This window comes from Pundamilia nyererei, unplaced genomic scaffold (genome assembly GCF_000239375.1).
Source record: "Pundamilia nyererei isolate P.nyererei 1_Seehausen unplaced genomic scaffold, PunNye1.0 scaffold00062, whole genome shotgun sequence".
In the NCBI taxonomy this organism is placed as follows: Eukaryota; Metazoa; Chordata; class Actinopteri; order Cichliformes; family Cichlidae; genus Pundamilia; species Pundamilia nyererei.
The window spans coordinates 2,102,924-2,123,498 of NW_005187463.1; the positions used below are offsets into that span (position 1 = coordinate 2,102,924).

Below are 20,575 nucleotides of genomic sequence, written 5' to 3' on the forward strand. Positions count from 1 at the left end.
GAACATGATGCTACATTCTTTAGAGCTATGCTTGTAGCATTCTGCCTGTTAGCTTAGCACAACAACAACGAAAAGGCGCTCTCTCACCCAGGAAACACACAGTCGCAGAGAGAGAGCGTCGCCCTGTAACCATGGCAACCGTAATGCTGCCGCCTGGAACAACAGATCGTAGCTGTCAAACAAACCCAAACAGTCCTGACCCGCGACAAAATGAAACAGGAAAGTACCACAGTGTAATCCATTTATTTCAACAAAGTAACTGTATTCTAAATACCACCTTTTTAAACGGTAACTGTAACGGAATACAGTTACTCATATTTTGTATTCTAAATACGTAACGGCGGTACATGTATTCCGTTACTCCCCAACACTGCAGATGAATGTATCTACTCAAGGAATGCAGTAGTTGTGAAATTGTAGTGGATACTGATACAGATTTTTAAAATACCCATTTTGACCAAAGTTGATACCAATGTTTTTTTTCTTTCTTTTTAAAAAACATTTATTCCCTGTACGGAGCAGGGGGAAAAGGTCTGAACAGTCTTTTAAAAAGTAAAAATTTACAACTTCAATTCCAGAAAAGTTCTGATGCTTTGTAAAATGCACTATGAGAGTTACAAATTCACAATGAAACCTAAAAAACACGTGAAATCTTTAAGCAGACAAAATCTAGCAATTTAAGAAAAAAAAATGATTTGATGGCACTAACAAAAAAAACCAAACCAAAAAGTTAGGGCCTTCCCTGACCTGTTGCTCTAAAACCTGTAGATATTGTTCAGCACTGATGGTGCAAGCTGTCAGTTCCTTAGGCATTAATAGGCATGTCCACACCAACCGAGATGTAGGCTTTTGAACTGAGTGCTGATAACAAACTGGATGGTCCCTCTTCTCTTTAGCCTAGAATGACCTCATTGTTTTGTTAAAATGATACATTGTCTCAGTTTAAACATTTGATAGGTCTTCTATGTTCTACCTTCACAATTCATTGCGTTCAACTTTTATTTACATTTTTACCAGAGTCTCAACTTTTTGGGGCTACTGGGGTTATATTGAACACCATCCAAGACACAAATGATGGGACACACAAACCCTAACAGTCCTCTCAGTGGTTGTACCTTGAGCCTAACTGGTGTTTAGTTATTCTCTCCACTATCTAATAGTGCTTCTCAGAAGAAAGCTTGGGGTGTAAGGTTAGAGGAGATAATCATTTCTTCAACATTTTCATAATTACAGACATGAAACAAAAGGAATTTTTGACTAAGGTATGGGAGGTCTTCCCATTCTTAACATTTTAAATACACTTCTATGCCAGGATGAAACTACGACGCCGTAAACCAGCCCAGCTAATGTTTCTCAAGTAGACGATATTTCATAAATAACACAAACTTGCGTCCCTCGTGATAAACAGCCCCCAGCATCTGTTTATACTTGATTCTGTCAAAGCTCTCTTATCTGTGGTTACTTACATATGAGTGGAACTCATAATTCATCACTCTGGATCGATTGCCACCACTCCTTCTCTCAACAACTTTTTTTTCTTTCTTTCTTTCATGCAGGGAGCAGCAGCTGTGATAGTGATTAATAAAGAATAATGAACCTCTGAGAAGATTACATTATCTCAGGGTTTATAATTAATGTCCAAATATGACTATAAAACCTTTGTGCTGCACATTAAAGTCATATTAGCTCTTATATATTACTGAAATGTTTGCATGCCTCAGCATGTTCCTCCTCCTCTCCTGTGTTAAATACAAACTATGCATTTAACTGAGCTTCAGTTTGCTTTGGATTTTCCTTTAATAAAACCCTAGTTAAAGAAAATAGCTTTGAAAGTTGTCTCTCTAACTCATTATCTCCTGGTGTGTTATTAGCAAGGTTAATGATCTAATTGCATAATGTATTTTCCATCATGGTCAGGAAGGTGCCCTCCTCGTTTTCACCTTTTTCACCTTCCCTGTTTTTGCTTTAATCATCCTCTGTGTTACAGTTTGATTCTATTGAGTGCAACCATCATAGAAACAAGTGGAGTTTTTCATGAGCTTGTATGAAGCTCCCCGAGCTACTACCATCAAGGTTATTGGATTTTTTTTGTGTTCATTTTTGTTTTGAAGTTGCTCTGGAGCAACAAAGGTGCGAGAACAGATCCACGCTCCATGTTGCAGAGTAGTAAGCGATACAGCGTTTCTCTGAATGTCATCAGTAGTGACGGAAAGGCAAAGACACGCTGACAGATGATTAGATGGTGTTTGTGGACTGAGATGAGCTATATGGAGCAGCTCTGGTTCTGGAGGCTGAAATCATATTCATTTTCTCCTTATATAGCTTGAGGTGATGGGGCACTTTCACAGCTCGGGCTAAGATGAAAACAAGGAAAGAAAACGGCGTTAGAAAATGTCTGCTTCAAGCTTAGATGCATTAAAGCATAAGAGTCAGGGTGCATTTGCCAAAAACATCCATTAGCAGAGTTTAGAGTTATATTAGGTGCACCACTAACAGGTGGTGGAAGCTGGGTTTAACTGTGACATTAAACTCAAAATCTGCATCTTAAAGTGCTTCTATAATGCTGCTTCTTATTTTCTGTCATATATGCAGTTAGGTCCATAAGTATTTGGACAGTGACGCGTTTTTGGTATTTTGCCGCCGTACGTACCGACAGTGAATTTGAGATCAAACAATTAGGATGTGATTGACGTGCAGGCTTTCAGCTTTAACTCCAGGGATTTAACAAAAGTGCTACATTAACTGTTTAGAGAATTACAGCCATTTTTGTACATGCAAACCCTTCATCCTGCTACTTCTATCAGCAGCCACATCATCAAAAAGCACTAGTGATAAACTAAGACTGGCAGCCATATGTGCTCATGCCATAGCATTTCATCCACCGTCTTTGACAGATCATGATCTGTTTTCCCTCCTCCAGACTCATCCCTCAATTGTAGTACAAGTTTTTCTTGGTTTCATCTGTTCAAATAATATTTTTTTCCAGGCTTTTAGATTAATCTAGCCTTTCTTTTCACGGGTAGCTTCTCTTTCATTGGCAGTACTTTCTTTCTTTTTTGAAATGTATCAGATTAATAATTTAGGAAACACTTGAGAGTTTTTAAGAGTTTGCCGAGCAACTACATTTACCTGCTTAATTTGTCTGGAAATGACGATGCCGGAGGCCTCACCTTCCCGTGAAACTGACATCCCATCTGAAAATTCTGGACTTTGTATGAAAATGGCTCCAATTCCTAATCAGTTCATGCAAAACAGGCGTTGAATTAAAACATGTGCAAGCAGTACAAAATAAAACTTTGCCAAATCAAACATGTGGCGCTGTCTGCTGTGGTGACTTCCTTGTGACAAGGGAGCAGCTGAAATGATCAAAGTATAAGCACTACAGAATATAAAGTGAGATTTTTGCAGAAAAAACCGAATGAAATTCTTGATGTTGATTTTTCTAGTCACGTTTCATGTCATTAATAAAAGTATGACTTTCCATGAGAGATGGAAAACTATCCCAAAGATTTGCATGGTAGTATATATGACCACACACACATCCACACACTCTCACTTTCTCTGTCACCTGACATGGGTTCTATGCCAACATCAACACCTCCACAGGAGCCAATCCCCCCATCGAGGACCCCTGTGGAGCCTGCTCAGCATATTATCCTTGTGTTTCAGGAGCTTACAGCCCCCATAGGAGGAATAGATGTTGTCATTACCTCCATAGTAAGTCCATTCACTAACATTCACTAAGACCGTTGTCTTTTGTGCAGCGTCCAGTGAAAACTGAGTGCGGTAGATAGAGGCAGCATGCTGTTTGCTGCAGATACTTTAAAAAAAAAAAAAAGAAACCAGCCTCATTCACCATCATCTTGCTTGTTTCTCTGGAGTACCACTTGTGACGTGGCACAAATTGAAAATACAACCAGCAGTCTTCTATCGATTTTAAGATAATTTTCCCAAGCGTCATCATAGAGTAGATGAAGGTAATTGAAGCCTTTCTTGTGTCGTGTGGATGTACCGTGAAGAGTTCCCTTGTTTGTTTAATGAATGGATGTCCTCTGTCCTTTAATCATCTGCTTCAACACCCGCTGAGGGAGCTGTGTAGAAATCAAACACTTGAAGAGTGCATACAAAAGTGCAGGACACTCACTGTGAGTAGTACGAAAGTACTTTCATTAAAATCACATTAGAATAGTTGGTTACACAGAATTTGATTACATTTCACAAGTAAATAAAAAGCTCCCTGATGTATGTTAGCGTGGATATTTATACTATAGCCATTTATTGACTGAACTGCTGGCACTTTACCTTAGCCAGCGTAGTGGTGGTCCACTATATGTTGTGATTTAAAGCCTCAGTGACCTATATAGCTTCTGCAATTCTTTTCTCTCAGCCTTGTGCATGAAGGGATGGTTACAGGAACGGCTATGTCCACAATAATTACCCCCTCAGCATGGAACAAGGCCTGTAGTCCTTTACCCCTTTATCTAAAGAGCAGCTCCTTTCACCAGGCTGGATAAAAGGAGGAGGAGGGGGGACTTTTGTTTCGTTTCCCATTACCCAGTGACTCATACTTCGAGGAAGTGCTGTGATACTGGGTACATAGATCGATGGTTACCAAAAAACAAACTTAAAAAGAAAAACAGTGGAGGTGGATGATTTTGATTGTGTCATGGTGAACTGCGTAAAATCGTTTCTTAAGATGCTGAATGAATATTTGTTAGGTTTCATTTGTGAATAGCATCTGACACATCACGCCAGCAGCGTGTCTCAGTGCCGTGTGAAGGTTGGCCTCCTTTTATTGGAGGCAGATTCAGCGTTTACTCAAGTCTTCGGTGAAAGCATGAACCCTGTGAGGAGAAGTTCACAGTTGATTTAATCTTTTCATAACCCTTCATGTTTTTTGACTGATGTTAAATTGGAAAGAAGACCAAGTTTACTAGTGTGGAGCCATAACACAAGGTAAATTTACCAGCCACTTTGTTAGATACATGTACGGAGCTGCTTGTTAAGACAAATATCTAATCAGCCAATCACATGGGAGCGACTTGGTGTATTTAGGCATGTGGACATGATGAAGTTTAAACCAAGCATCAGAATAGGGGAGAAAGCTGTTGATGCTGCGCTGACTATTTCAGAAACTGCTGATCTGTTGACTTTTCGGTGACAAAAAGAGAAAATATCCAGTGAACGGCAGTTCTCTTGGGAAAACTGCCTTATTGATGTCAAAGGTCAGAGAAAAATGGCAGATAGGAAGGCAACCGTAGCTCCTACAACCATTTGTTACAACCAAAGAATGCAGAAGAGCATCTTGCACAACATGTTGAACCTTGAAGCAGATGCGTTACAGCAGTAGAAGACCACACCATGCACGCCAGTCAGCTAAGAACAGGAAACTGAAGCTACAGTTCTCAAAATTTGACATGAGAAGTTTGGAAAAATGTTGCCTGGTCTGGTAAGTCTCGATTTCTGCTCTGACATGCAGATGGTTGGGTCATAATTTGGCATAAATAGCATGAAAGGATGGATCCATCCTGCCTTATGTCAGCTGTGCAGACTAGCGGTGGTGGTGTCACTGTGTGGGGGGTATTTTCATGGCACATTTTGGGCCCCTTAGTACCAACCAAGTAGCAATAATACTAGTATTAACATGCTGAACATGTCCATCTCTTCATGAGAACAGTGTACCTCTCCTCTCATGGCTGATTCCAGCAGAACAGCGTGCCGTGTCACAAATCTTAGATCATCTTAAACTGTTTTCTTAAACACGACAGTGAGTTCAGTATACTCTAATGGCCACTGTCGTCAGCAGATCTCAGTCTAATAGAGCACCTTTGGAAGGTGATATAGGAATCATGGATGTGCTGATAGCAGCACGGTGGTTAGCACTGTTGCCGCACAGCAAGAAGGTCCTGAGTTCAATTCCACCATCAGGCCAGGGTTCTCCCCGTGTTTGTGTGGGTTCCCTCCGGGTACTCCGGCTTCCTCCCACCATCCAAAGACATGCAGTTTGTGGGGATAGGTTAATTGGATAATCCAAATTGCCACTAGGTGTGAATGTGCGAGTGAATCTGAGTGTGAATGGTTGTCTGTCCCTATGTGTTAGCCCTGCGACAGACTGGCGACCTGTCCAGGGTGTACCCCGCCTTTCGCCCCATGACAGCTAGGATAGGCTCCAGCGCCCCCGCGACCCTGAAAAGGATAAGCGGAAGCGAATGGATGGATGGATGTGCTGATGGATTCATAACTTGATGGACCCTTATTTGTAGCGCAAATCCAAACGCAGAGTTACAAAGTGCTTCAGAGTTTGAATAAAAGCCACACGTTAAAAATAACTTTACATTTTCAAATCAACCATACAGTCATACTAACATATACACATGCAAATGGTTCCAAACTATGATGTGCTTTGGTCATCAGCCAATCACCTTAAAGTTAATTTAACTCCCAACATTCACAGTTTGGTTTCTATTCTTTGTTTTAAGTCAACCTTAAGACAACCAGTTGTGGCGTTCAACCTACATGCTATTATTAAGCTGTATGAAGTAAACAGAGATAAACATGCCAATTAAAACTACAAAGCAAAACAAACTCATAATGAACTTTGAGTAACCAGTTTTTACCCAACAAACAACAACTGGAGCACAGCCAAAACATCTGGTTGGAGCTGTTAGATCTTTTGACTCAAAGAGTGCCAGAGCACAGACATGCTGTGTATTGAGATGCTGCAATTCTGGCTAAACATTATTGATGAATCATTAGTTTGAAAGGGCGAGTCTCTCCTGGAAGCCACTCATTATGTTGCCACGTGAAAGTGTGTGGAGGAAAAAGTTTGAGAATCAAAGAAGAGACCTCGAAAGAAAAGTTCAAGCACAACTTACTTTGTCGCCTCTGCAGGCCTGGAGCAGGTGTGAATATTGGAACGTCACTTTGGTAAAGGCACAAAAATTGCCAGACAGCCTCCTCACTTCTGATGTCACAAACCTTAGTACGGGGAAGGGATTTCCAAACCTGTTTATCCATCTGCTAGTATATGCTATACTGGCACAGGACCCAGATGAGAAGCTGAATCATCGCTCTCGCTGGGAGAAAGACCTGGAGAATCTATGAAAACACTGCGCTAGATTAAATTTTTATTTCATTTTCTTTATCCTTTTTAATATTGCACAGAGCTACATTCATGCTACAGTGCCTCTGTGTTTTGGACCTGAGGTGCAGTCTGAGCCGTGCCATATGAGGGGATTAGCTATGTACAGAGGGAGCGTATCAGACTGTCTCCCAGACAAACTACAGAAAACACACCCTTGTCTTTGAAATCACCTGGCATGGCGGGGGCCTGCCTTCTCATTCAGCACTCAGAGGCTGGTTAGCAATGGGTCTGCCTGGAGGAGTCCAGTCTGTGTCTTTTTTCTCCCATTATTGCTCTTTGTCTACACGGAGAGGGTGCTGAGTGACTTATAAGGAGAAGCTGCATGAGTTGGCATCACGCCTGCTGTTACACATGCGCACACACACATGCACATGCGCAGAGCAGAGGTAAGTCTTAATCAGTAACACAGATGACCAGAAGGCAGGGGTGGAGGTCCATCAGTGACCATCTTCATCCACCCACATTACCACAGCTGGAGTCTGCACGTGCAGGGTTAACCTTGAACAGGAAACCTGGCAGTGTACAGTGTTTAGAAAAGTGCGTATTTCTCTTTTGTTCTGTGGTTTTGGTATTTTGGCTACATATTTTGTTTTTTGTACATATTTTTATAAATCTTTATGTTTATTTACTTTGTTATTTTTAAAAAAAATAAAAATGTTATATTTATGTTACATTTACATTTTCGTGCAGTTTTTTGTATCTGTTTTTGTATTTTGGTATCTTTACCTGTCTCATAAATTCAGGGCTACATCCTTTCTATAGACAAAGAGCTTATCTTGGAGCCTTCAGCTTCTTCTTTAGTACTTTCATAGGTGGATGTAGGAAGTAACAATAATATGTGATGATAATCTATGATACATGAAATAATCTTATATTAATAGTAATAATGGATCTGTTCCTGTCAGGAAAATGCTTGTGCAGAGGTTTCATTGCGCTTGACATTGTCCTTATTACCACCACAGCTCTGCCTCGCAGTGACAGTTTGCAGTTTCGAGGCTCATTTGTGTACCAGCATAAAGACTTTCTGTATAAAGTAATGAAGAATCTTGGATTTGGTGCTTAAAACTTCGTGAAACTGTAACCGTATTTCATTCACCATAAATCACTCTCTGATTTTGAATAGTTTTCTTATCAGATACAGAAGTCTAAAACCAGCATTTCTCTGCCTGGGCTGCCTTGTAGCTCTGCACGTTGTCTCTTCAATGTGTGACCCCCTCCCTCCCCGAACAGTCGGGGGTGAGTGCACTAACGTGTCCGGTGTTGCCGTTTTAATGAGTGTTTGCTGGAAAACGAAAAATACAAGGAGTCTGCAAGATGGATTTGTACGTTTTCACAATGGGGGAGTTTGCGTAAGTGCTAGTAAATAATTTTCTCGAGCGTGTACGTTACACATGCTAATTTTGGAATTGTTTTTATTATTTTGCTAGCTAGCAAACTCCGGGATAAATGATTGAAATGTACTCAGTGTGATGCAATACGGTGCCGCTATTATAACAGTTAGTTATTGCAGGGTAATTTATGTAATATGCTGTGAATTTAACCAAGACTACACAGCAGTAGCAGTATTGCGAGTTACTTCCCCAAAGTGAACGCTTTAAACGTTAGCCCGATGCTTAACTAGCCAACTTAAGGCTTTCTGATTAAAGGCTAAAAGCGGCGTTGTCACCGAATAAATAGAATATTGATTATATTTTTGTGTATTGCTGCAGTTTTTTCAAGTATTAACTTGGTGCTTTTGGCAACCTTACGGGGAAATAATGGTAATATGGCTGATCCATATGGACACAAAGAATATAGACTTTTTTATGCTACCGAAGTTCCCTCGCTTTCATTCAAAATCTGTTTATCGTTAAACAACTTAAACATAATTGCCTCAAACTCACATTAAGGCCTGTGGGACACTATCAGCCACTGAAACAGTAGACAAATGAATATTTCATACCTTAAGGCTGCCTGTTTGTTTAAGGGAGATGAACAATACATTATAATTGTATATAATAATATCACAGATGATAGATTTAACAGGTTTTTGAAAGATGCTTGTGCATTCTTCAAGTCTTATATGTTGAATTGAACCGAGTATGTCATCTGTTCAAAGCCTCTCCCAGTCAGTGCTGTTCTATGTGCCTGTCTTACTGTACATGATGTTATTAGCACAAACACTTTAAAGGTGATAATTTAGGACTTCAGCAACACAGACTGCAATGTAGTTAAGCATCTTACAGTTAGTTTTGAATGAATCAACTTAAAAAACAACACAAGCCAAGATCTGTCTCCTCCTATTTTTTGTGTCACACAAGAAAGAAGCATCAAGATCTGATGAGAAGACTTATTAATTTGGCCTTTGACATACATGGTCTTACTGAGGTGATGCGAAGTGAAATATGCATCCTTTTTTGTGCTGGCCAAGTTTGAAAATGGACCCTGAAAAAGTCACACGTGGAGTTAAAACCTCTCATAGCAAGTTAATCATATTCAATTAGTTTGATGCTTTCAGCACTGAATTTAGCCACACAGTCAGGACAGCATCTGGTTTACCTTCATCGGTAAACATGTTTATGCGGTAACAGTGTGGCTGAGTCCTCTGGTTCAAATCAGTTCCACTACATTTGGAGATGTAAGTCTTAACCTGTCACATGCATCGGGAAGGAAAATACAACCAACATTTAAATGTCTTAATTAGATTTATTTTAAGTGTCGTAATGAGCTGCTGAATGTGAAAGTTAGCAAATGTTGATTTTACTGGCCAACAGTTACTCAGTGTTAGCTAATTACTCTTTACTCTGAGTTGTTGAAACAAATCTTGGCTGTTGTCTGTTGTTGGTTAATCGGATTCCTGAGCGCTTGTGTTTGTGCTCAGCCAAAGACGTTGGTTTTTTTGTTTTGTTTTTTTAAATGTTGAAGCAGCTCTGCTCTCCATAGCATTTATTTGTTGGAGGAAATGCGTTTTGATCATCCTCATCTTCATTTCCAACATGATATTCTTATTCTTGGACTCTACTAGAGTAGCTTTGCACAATTCACAGTTCAAAAAAATGCTTCTTTATCTTACACAGAGCCCCTCTTTTTCTCCTCTGCCTGAAAAACAAGGGTTTTGGCTTTTTTTGCCTTTAAGCTAACTTTACTCATATTGATTAATATTAAAAAGACTTGCTATTAATGATCAAGGCTTTTTTAATATCATGGATTGGGTGTTCTTTTTATTTATGCTTTTTCTGGGGTCTATGATGGATAATTTGGAATTAAAATTGCATAAATTAAGATCTGATTACAAATATTAGTCTCACATGTTGCATTCATTTAATTCAAAAATGAGTCAGGTAGGTAGAAATACACCAGAATAGTGAAATTAATCTTGTATTTATCGTCTAATCTTGATCACATACGTTCAGCGCTCATAAATAATATATTTGGAAAACAAAAATATTTGTGCTTATTATTTTGTTTATTTATTACAGAGGAAAAAACATGACACTCTTCCTCACCACTTCCATCCAACCATGTCCTTCAGGACTCATTTTAAGCTGCGTACAGAAGGATTCAATCAGTCTGCAGAACACACACATGCATCTGCTCCAGTGGCAATGAATGAAAACATCTGGCTGTGTTACTGTGCATATTGAAATAGGAAAAAAAACCTAAGATGAATGAGTCAGCGCTCTGAGCTGGATGTCTTTCTGAAATACAACTCTCCTGGTCTTCATGTGAAATGTCTTTACTTGCTCAAATTTGATCTTGTAAAAGTCGATCATAAAACTTATGGAAGCGTGTCAAATTTTATTGCGATCTAGATCAAACTCATTTTAGATATTTGTTTCTATGTGCTGCGTGTGTTATTTGTTATTCAGATGTGAAGTTTAAAAAAGTTTAGCTAAGTCTTCATTTAACAAATGTTATTTCTGGGGTTTTGTTTTGCTTGCTAATCGTCGATACTGTGACGGTGTGTCACTGCACAGATCCTCCAGGGAAACTGTTTTTGCTTTTTCACATTTTGACTGTTGTGATTCATTATTTCTACTTTTCCATCTTTCACATGTTTCATTATCCAACACACACATTATTCTCTCCCACTGTGCTCCTACTTTTTAATTCTTTGAAAAAAACATTTAATCTTCACAGTACTGCCAAAGTGCACCAATACATTGTGAAGTGCACATAGAGTCTGGATTTCCATTTCTCATACAGTACCGAGCAAAAGTCTTGAACCACCCCCTCATTTTTTTTGTATTTTGCCAGGTCAGTCTGTGTTAACGGTGTTATTAACTGCATTCTTCAACTAAAGAAGTGGGAACAAATTATGTGGGGTTTTGCTTTTTTGCAATAGGCCGCAAGTAAATATGTAAAGATACAATTTAAAATTGGTTCTTTGTTAAGTTTTCTGGTCCTTTCTGTGATTTAGGTGTGTGTTTATGTTTGAATGTTTCATAGATTAGTGTGACGTGTCTTAACAGACAAAAACTGGTCAAATACAAGCCCTGGATTAAAAATCAGAAACACTTTAAAAACCTGGAGAGCTATTCCTTAATACCACTTTAAAAATTACAGGGAAGTCCGGATCCCTGGAAGCAAATAAAGAAATGAGGGATGGCTCAAGACTTTTGCACAGTGCCGTACATGTCATGTTCCCTGTTTTATAGCTCAACTCAAACTGACACGTTCTCACTAACTGCTTCTCATTTTCTCCACAGTAAACTTTGACCACTTCCAGATTCTGCGGGCCATCGGGAAGGGCAGCTTTGGAAAGGTAATGTGGTCTCCAATTTTCATGCGACTTGTATATTCTTTGCCCTTAATTACCCACCACAGTCGTCATCTCTAAAGAATCAGAGCAAACTAAGCTAAATGTGCTGGGATTACACTTTAGTTCTCGTATGCTGCTTAACAGAGCCGTCCCTTTTTTGCTCATTTAATAACAGTTATAAATGCAGCTTATGTAATTATTTCTATAAAGTCAGAGGAGAGCCAATTTATATTTCATCTCACTCAATCTATTGGGAATTTTGACCCCACGTCTCAATTTAATTACAGAGTAGCACAATTCTGCGGCTCTATTTGTCATCGCGCGGTTGGGCTGAATAGAGGCAGGAGGAGAACTTGGCGTGTGTGTGTGCACGCTGCATTTTGTGAAACTAAATTACCCACAGTTCTTTTCAACCTTGTCACAGGTGCCAATATCACCGTTGGTGGCCATTGTTGATAAAACAGTCATTTTGGATTAACTTGTGGGCCTTTTATTTTGCCTCCTGCCGAAGAATTCTTTTGTGTACCAATTGAACGTCTGGATGAGACTTCAGTAATGAATTCAGGACTGTGTGTGTGTGTGTGTGTGTGTGTGTGTGTGTGTGTGTGTGTGTGTGTGTGTGTGTGTGTGTGTGTGCGGGCGGTCGTGCAGGCGGGCGTGTGTGTGTGAGATACACAATTGGGGCTCCAGAGATTGGAATAGTTTATCTTCATTTTAAATCCCAAATATCACTGCTAATATTTGTTCATTATACTTGTGTCTGTGCACGCCTGTGCAAATTCTTTGCTCTCTACAAAAACACTTTTCCCCTCTAAAAACATGTCCCTCTGTAAGTCATTGCCCAATGCTGAATACATTACCATGTGAATTTATGTTAATTTTTACTTATTGCTTTGTTCCCTCGAGCTGCTGTCACTTCCCTTATGATACTGAAGTGGATCCGCAGTAAGCCGGGAAGCATTATCTTTTTAGAATAACAATTTACACTCACTCTAGTTTCTTTGAGATGAACGCCACATGTAAATAAGTTTCATTCACATTGTCGGCTTTAAAATTCAAACTTAAAGAGTTTGTAAGTAAACTGGCTGAGATGAGACGCGGACGATGCACCGGGTCCTCGTCTGAGCGCCGGCTTTCAGCTGTGCTGCATCTCTCCCCAGCCATGCACGCACAGACACTGTGCTACATTTACACAGTGAGACAGATGCTCACAGAGACGTCCAGATACATTTTGTCCTCGCTGGAGGTCATCTTGTGTGTGTTTTTTGGCCCACTGTGGCCTCACACCGAGCTCCTGCTGTTTTTTTTGAACACTTTAACAGCACCAACCTTTAGCTTCCTGTTGAACACACTTAAGTGGAGGAGGTGTAGGAGGTAGTAAAACAGGTTTGGTTATCCTAATTTATAGCTGTCTTTATGTTAAGGATTAAAATAAAATTCACAAGAGAAAGGTGTTGGTGTGTGTGGTTGGGAAGAGAAGGGAGAAGCTAGAATGAAGCACAAACAGAGGGAGGTGTTTGCCTCTCGCTGTAGCGCTGTGAAACATGATCTGTATATTGCAGCTTGTGTAGGTGCTCCAAGAAAATGGGTTCATCGGCATGCAGCACTGTAGATGTGCACGTATGCACTCGAGAAAGAGAGAGAATGCGTGTGTTGCTGAGCTCGTTCTTGCACAGCGGGGAGATGTGAGGTAGGTTGGGGCTACCTCATAACTTCCTGCTGTGAGGCTGCCAGAGGGGAAAAAGAGGAAACCGCGACCTTCTCCTGAAACGCTCATTTTCCTCTGCTCACTTTTCATCTTTACAATCTCAGCACTTGGGTGTGTATCTTCTTGCAGCAGGCCTCTCAGTCTCACTCTTGTTTTATAAGAGCTCCTCCTTGTGTTATCTAGCTTAAAAGCTTGTGCAGACACCACTTTGACTCTTACTACAGAAGACGTGCTCTGCCCCTGACTAAGCACCGCAAGGACTCATATCGCACTCTGGGACTTAAAGTGCCCTAATTGACAGCTGACAGATGCGCGGTGAAACCTTTACCTTCAGTCACCAGTTTAAAAAATAAAAAATAAAAAATGCACAGGGAGGCATGCCTGCTGGCAGCCAAAGATCCTGCATCAAAATTCTCCGAGCGTAGCCGCTGCTACAACTGCAGTCTGAAAATGTAAACTGATCCTGGCACAATGACAGCGTGGGTTTGGGTGTTACAGTTTGTACCTGAAAAGTCTAATTTGTGCCCGAGTACAGGAGTACAAATAAAAGCTTGGGTCCAGAACTGAATTAGAGATAATGTAGGGCTGTTTTAGGTCCGAGCCGCTAACCTGACAAAAACGCAACACAACTGCTGGTAAGTGCGTGTTGTTTAAAACAGTTAGATAGTTGGAGTAGCAGGTCAGTGCTTTTAAAGGTTTATCAGAAGCCAAAACATTTTATAGGTGTGAAATATATGACTGTGCAAAAGTTTGAGCCACACCTTATTTATTTTTAACTTGCTGGGTAATGGGAAATGGGTGCATCAGTTAAAATTTGGAAAACGTACATGAAAATACACTATAAAAGGCAAAAACAGAGTTTACATAATGAGCTTGAGAGTCAATATTAGGTATGAGCATCTTTATCTTCAGCACACCCTGAGCTCTCTTAGGCACCTTTCTTTGGAATTCCTTTAAGTAGTCTTCAGGAATACTTCTCCGGGCTTCTTTAAGGACATTCAGAGCTCTTCTTTCGATATTAGCTGCCTTTTTGTTCTATTCTCTGCCAAGATGATGCCACACGGCTCAGGTCAGTCCATGAATGATGGTGTTTTGTTGTGTTTAGTAAGCTGCTGCCAGTCAGACGCTTTCCAGATGGTATTGCATGGTGCATCAAAGTCTGGTGGTACTTTTCTGAGTTCATAATTCCATCAATTCTGACAAAATCCCCAACACCTTGGCTGAAATGCAGACCCAAACTATGACAGAGCTGTACAGTACAGAGCTTTACAGGTGGTTGTAGACATTTTACCAGCAATTTGAACCAGAAATGTCAAATTTTGACCTGCTGCCACTGATTTTAGTCCAGTTCTTGTGTAATTTGGCATCTCTCAGCCTTTTCTCCTTGTTTCCCTTCCTTGATGATGGCTTCTTGACAGCCACCCTTCACTGATACCATGAGATGAGGCTTTGGTGAACACTAGATGGATCAACTGAAGGACCAGGTGCATCTTTCAGGTCCTGTGTCAGGTGTTTGCTATGAATTTCAAGTACTGTTCCTCTGGTGTACATAGATTTTTCGGCCTGTCCTCTTTTTTTTTCTGTGCCCTACTTGTCCAGGCCAAAGAAATGGTGTGTTTTGTGACAGGGTGCTAGTAACAAAATCACTAACAATACAATTTAAAATTGGTTCTTTGCTAAGTTGTGTGCTTTGTAAGTGGTTTTCAAAAGGAAACCAAAAATTTTGCTCTGGAAGTGATCAGTACAAGCACTTGACTGAAAATGGGTGAAAAAGCAGTCAATGTCCAAAGAAAAACTTTAAATAACCTTCAGAAAGTCTAAAGAAATGTTGCTCAAGAAGATCATCTGGCTCAGTACAGGCAAAATATAAAGAACTGAGGAGAGGCTCAAGACTTATTCACAGATAATCAATTAAGTTAATCAAGCTTCATCTGGAAGCAGCCTCCTGGCTGTAAGAGCTTCTTGTTTTTGTCTCATTAACTGTCTGGTGCCGTTCACAGTAGTCTGCTGTGACGGGGTCCTCGAGGACTAATGTTACAGGGAAATCATTAGGAAAGTGCTTTGGACTGAGCTTTACTGAAAGCTGTTTCCCCCCATTGGAGTGCTCCACCACCTCCACCCCCCCTCCTCCTCCTATTCCTTCTTTTTAAACGTCAGTGCAGGTACCGTCTCCCTCCCTCCCATCCCTGGCTTTTTGTTACATAATGCCTAGTGGCTGTGCTCACTGTTCAATTCAAGTTGGTTTAAGAGAGATGGTAGTTTTAAAAAAACACAAAAACAAGCTGTTTTGGTAAAGTATAAATATATAAATATATAGGATTATTAAAGATAAAATATGGCATTAATTTTGTTTGAATTCCTGCCGTCTCTCTTTACTTCTCACTCTGTTTTGAAGCATCTGCCTTCCAGCAGATGGGGGAGACTGTAATGGTAGCTGCTTTCCAGGAGGATGTAGCTCATCTGTATCATGACGGCTAGGCCTGTTGGGCCATATACGTCCTAAGAGTAAGAATAATTTCCTGCTCTCTCTTTTCCTCTCTAACTTTTCCCTGTGTGCATCAGACTTTCGCCCCCCTCTTCTTTGTCACTCCAATGTTCTCAGCTCAGGCTGCATAGGAAGCTGGCATTTCTCTTGCTGGGCTTATTAAAGCCTGTGCTTTAGAGCTCTGGAGGGGGGCTAACACTCGAGGGGGACATGACAGTCATTGGCAGTGACAGCAGTTTAGTGACAGCTTCCTAATGTCAACAGTCACATGGACAGGTAAACATCTAAACAGATAGAACAGAGGTGGATGGAGAGAGACAGAGAAGGTCAGAAGCTGTGGATGAACTCAGCCGGCGGTTCCTGCGTCTTCTTTCCCTGTGCCGTGCAGATGCTTCAGTGGGAATAAAGCCTCATTAGGATGGAAATGGGAAGGCAGACGAACAGAGACAGCTGCTGGAAATGAGTGGGAGTAAAAACGAGATGGAGATGAGGGAAACTGACACCGCAAGAGGCTGTGACACTCATCATATCTATGGAAAGGTCAGGAGGTGATCAAGCCTTCAACGTTTTCAACTTTTTTCTGTATTTTTAAACCTCCGTTGGGCTCCCAGACGGCCAAACAGTCCTCCTGTCTCTAAAGACTGACAGTAGCTGCTTTTTACTTCTCATCCCTCCCTTCTTTGCACCTCTCAAAACTAACTCTCATCTTTACGTCGATGAAAGTTGGTTTTGCAGAGTTCATCTTGCAGCTCAGCCACAGCATAGCCCTCGGCAACCAATTAGCCTAGAAATGCGCGCTCTTCCGTTACACTACACCTCTATAGGTTTCACCGAGTAAACCTACACTGCACAGCAACATAAAGAAGAAGAAGACGGGGCCATATGGTTGGAATAGCTGCTTTAACATACCACGCAGAGAGCTTGATATTCCCTGGTTTATTTATTTCAACGGTATGATTTCAACCATATTTTTTTTATCTACAAGAAATGGACCAGCAGATTGTGAAATCCAAAAAAGAAAAAATAGGCCATTTGGAGGCGTTAATATTAACATTCCTGCCAACAAAATATAACTTATAGGGTAGAAAATGAGAATGGCAGCATTGCTGCGAGCCAGAAAGCTGTCATGACCTCTAAATTCTCCGCTGGAGCCTGAATCTTATTTCATCACCGCCCAACTTTGCCAAAGTGTGCCTTCGTACATAGACGTATTAATCATCAGGGTATTCTGGGTATTGCTGCATTTCTACTAATAATAGGGTTAAATTCTTGGTTGTCTTCATTATCATTCCAACCACTCTTCCCCAGAGAATAACACAAGTATCAGTATTCTCATGTACAGCATCATTATGTACCTTCTACAAACAGGAGAGAGAGCTTTGTTCCACCTCCACATTTTTGTGATATCTGTGCAGAAGCATGGAGAATGGATTTCAAAACTGTGACAGTAGCCAGCGTTTTTCTTCAGATAAGGTTACATTTTCTGATTAAAACTGATAAGAATCTGCGATCAAATAATTCTCATTTGACATTAAAAGGTCAGATAAGTTTTTCCTTCTGCCTGCAAACTTTGTGTCCTTTGATCAGCGATGCCGTGCCCTCAGGCTGGACCTCAGGAAAGATAAGAGTCTTTAAGATATTTATGTCTTTGCAACCTTTGAAGATACTATAAATTGACATTTTTAGGTGTGAGTGCCTTCAGTATGACAAAATTAAGTAACAAACCATCCAAAAGAAGGGTGTGAAGCTGACTTTGTAGTTAAAGGAGTTATAGGGGTTGATTTTCTTAGTCTTTGGATGCGCTCAACCACATTTACCAGAACAAAGTGATCTGAAATTGATTTAAAACTTTCCATATTTAGAGTTGACTAGCTGCTTATTCCAAACTACCAGTACCTGATGAGATATGAACTGATACTTTGTGTCGTCATTGCAAAACTGTTGAGTTGTTCGCCACAGAGTTTAGTGTAACAGAGTAACTCTGTACTGCTCTTTATTTTGGGGGGGAAGTTGGCAGCACAGTAACTGCAGCTGCATTAGCTGATGCTGTGTCCCATTTGTCAAATGTAGTGGTTAGTCATCATCCTAAAGGCTATTTGTCTTTGTCAGCTTGGAAATAAGAATGAAATAACAAGTCTGCCAGCATGATGTTTGCATACTGCTTATGTGCTGTAGTAAGAGCAGAAAGCCTGCCAGTTAACGTAGGCAGGGCTTACCAACACAAATCAATCAATCAATGCCTTTGTGAAAGCTTGTAATACTGACGGGTCAGTCAGCGGTCGGTCTCACAAGGGAATGAATGTGGAACTAAGTTACTTTTGCCCAGAGAAGGACACCTCAGCTAGAGAGAGGACTGGAGCTGTGACCAGTCAGGATTATGATGATGTCAAATACCTGTAGTTAACAAAGGTAGCAAACTAGGTATATCGCACATTCTCAGTGAAAACAGCGATCAGTTTTACATCTTACAGACTCACTTTTAATAAAAGTCCAAATTCTCCTTTGCTGGATTATTGTTGGTATTACTTTCATAATAACAAAAGCATTCCTTCATTGACTTTTCAGGATTAATCCATTATTTTTGGCAGTGGTGTGAGTGGAAAACCATTGAAAAGCACCTTTTTTTTTTTCGTTTGTTTTTCAGTTACGGGCTTGCCCAAACTTAATCTGGTCTTTAAGTCTGGCATCATTTGGTCGTTTCAGGGTCCAAACTTCGCTTCAGATCCCAAAGTCAAACGAACACTGCGGCATCACTGAGCGTTAAAAGCTGTCTAAATTCTTTCATCTTTAATCAAGTGATCGGTGTGGCTGCTTTATCAGGTTTAACATTGAACAGCGGTAATAAAAACAGAGAAAGGTCAACAGTGATCACTGACTTCTTTTTAGGGGCTTGTTCAGATTAAATACAGCAAGATACAAAGCATTAAAAAATGTTAAAAACACAACGGCCTTAATAAGCGCAGAGTAGTTTGGACCCGAAAGTCACTTAAAGAGCGGATAGTGACTGCTGGCTTAATTGATATTTAAATTTCCTGAACAGTGGCATCAGCTCCAAACTGACATGGCCAAAATGTCAAGTGTGAACTCCACCAAATATGTTCGTACAGCTGTAGCCGCCGAGAATGAAAAATTAAGCCAAAGGCGAAGTGCCTGTGTTTATTTATTTATTTATTTTAAACTCCCAGCAGAGGGAAACTTCTCTGGTTGCAAAGCACTAGAGAAGTCTTTTGGAAACTGCCTTCAGCTCTCTTGCCCTGTCCACATTTTCCCGATGAGTTTATGGGCTCAGTCACTCGTTTCAGGTCATGATGAATAAATTATGAAGTACATTTTGCAACTAAAGGTCATCATTAGAAAAGCCAGGAAGGACAGTTATTCAGGGTATGGCCAAGCTTCAGGCTTATAAGGGGACTTAACTGTGGATGACATCACGATGGCTACGTCCATGTTTTATATAAAGTGTATGTTTCTTGTTTTGATATATAACAAGATAGCAGATGGCAAACTGCGAGTTATATCATGTTGATGAATATGTATGAGATATTTCCACTCTTAACGGAGCACTCAGCTACACCTCAAACAGCTTCAGTAAACCTATAGTGGAGATGAGCCTTCAGGCCCTTTTTGTGCATCTTTGGTCTCCATTACCTTCTTTGATGCATGTAATCCTCATTATGTGGTCCTTACATTTCCTCGCCTTCATACACGAACGGCTTCAAACGTCTGTTTTATATAAACTAGAGGAAAGCACAGACAGGCAAGTGTGTCTTTACAATTTTTGTATTAGTTTATCATTGTGTATGTAAAGTGTTTCTTAGTTTAGTGCATTCAGCACAGATCCTCTTTTATTTTTTTCCTCTCTCGTTTCTGAGAGGACAACCGGTGTTTCACTTTAATGTGACAAATCCAGATTAAATGCATCCACAGCTTTTGTCTGTGTTTCTGTAAAATCTTGTGCTTTCATTTCTTTGTTAAATTTATTCTGTCATAGCAGTCCCATGGATATGGCTCATGACGAGAACTGAAAGATTAATTAGTTTGGCAGTCAACAATACTTTAATCTTTCTACATTAAATCACTATAGAACCACACTGATTTGCTTGTTTGCAATTTCCTGTCGCAAAGAGGCAGCGGCTGCTGTCTGTCAGCGCTTCAGAACATCTTAGAACCAACAGTTAGCTGGTCTGTACATTAGTAAAATAGGGCATGTATTAGGGTTGGGCGATATGTAAAAATATTCCAACTGACAATCGTCAGTCCAATAATCAACAAGACCTTTTGATGGGCGGACTGATTCATGCATTTACAACACAGAAGAAGTCCAAACATGGACGAACTACTTGCAAAAACAAAAATAAAGTTGCCAGTTTGGGATTTCTTTGGCTTTAAACCGGATGAAAGAGGTTTAAAGGAGCATGTTTAAACCGGAGGAAACCTAAGAACGTAACCAAAGTGGTGTGCCGCTTATGCAGACGTATAGTGCGAGCACGACTAACT

The 20,575-nt window shown here is 40.4% G+C and overlaps 1 protein-coding gene across 2 annotated transcripts in view; it reads left to right on the forward strand.

The window, feature by feature from the left end:
- stk32c (serine/threonine kinase 32C) overlaps window positions 1-20,575 on the forward strand; it is a 102,938-nt gene that overhangs the window by 34,506 nt on the left and 47,857 nt on the right. For both annotated transcript variants that reach the window (XM_005735117.1, XM_005735118.2), the window contains exon 3: window positions 11,833-11,888. In XM_005735117.1, coding sequence (XP_005735174.1) covers window positions 11,833-11,888 — 56 coding nt within the window. The remainder of the gene's footprint in view (window positions 1-11,832; window positions 11,889-20,575) is intronic.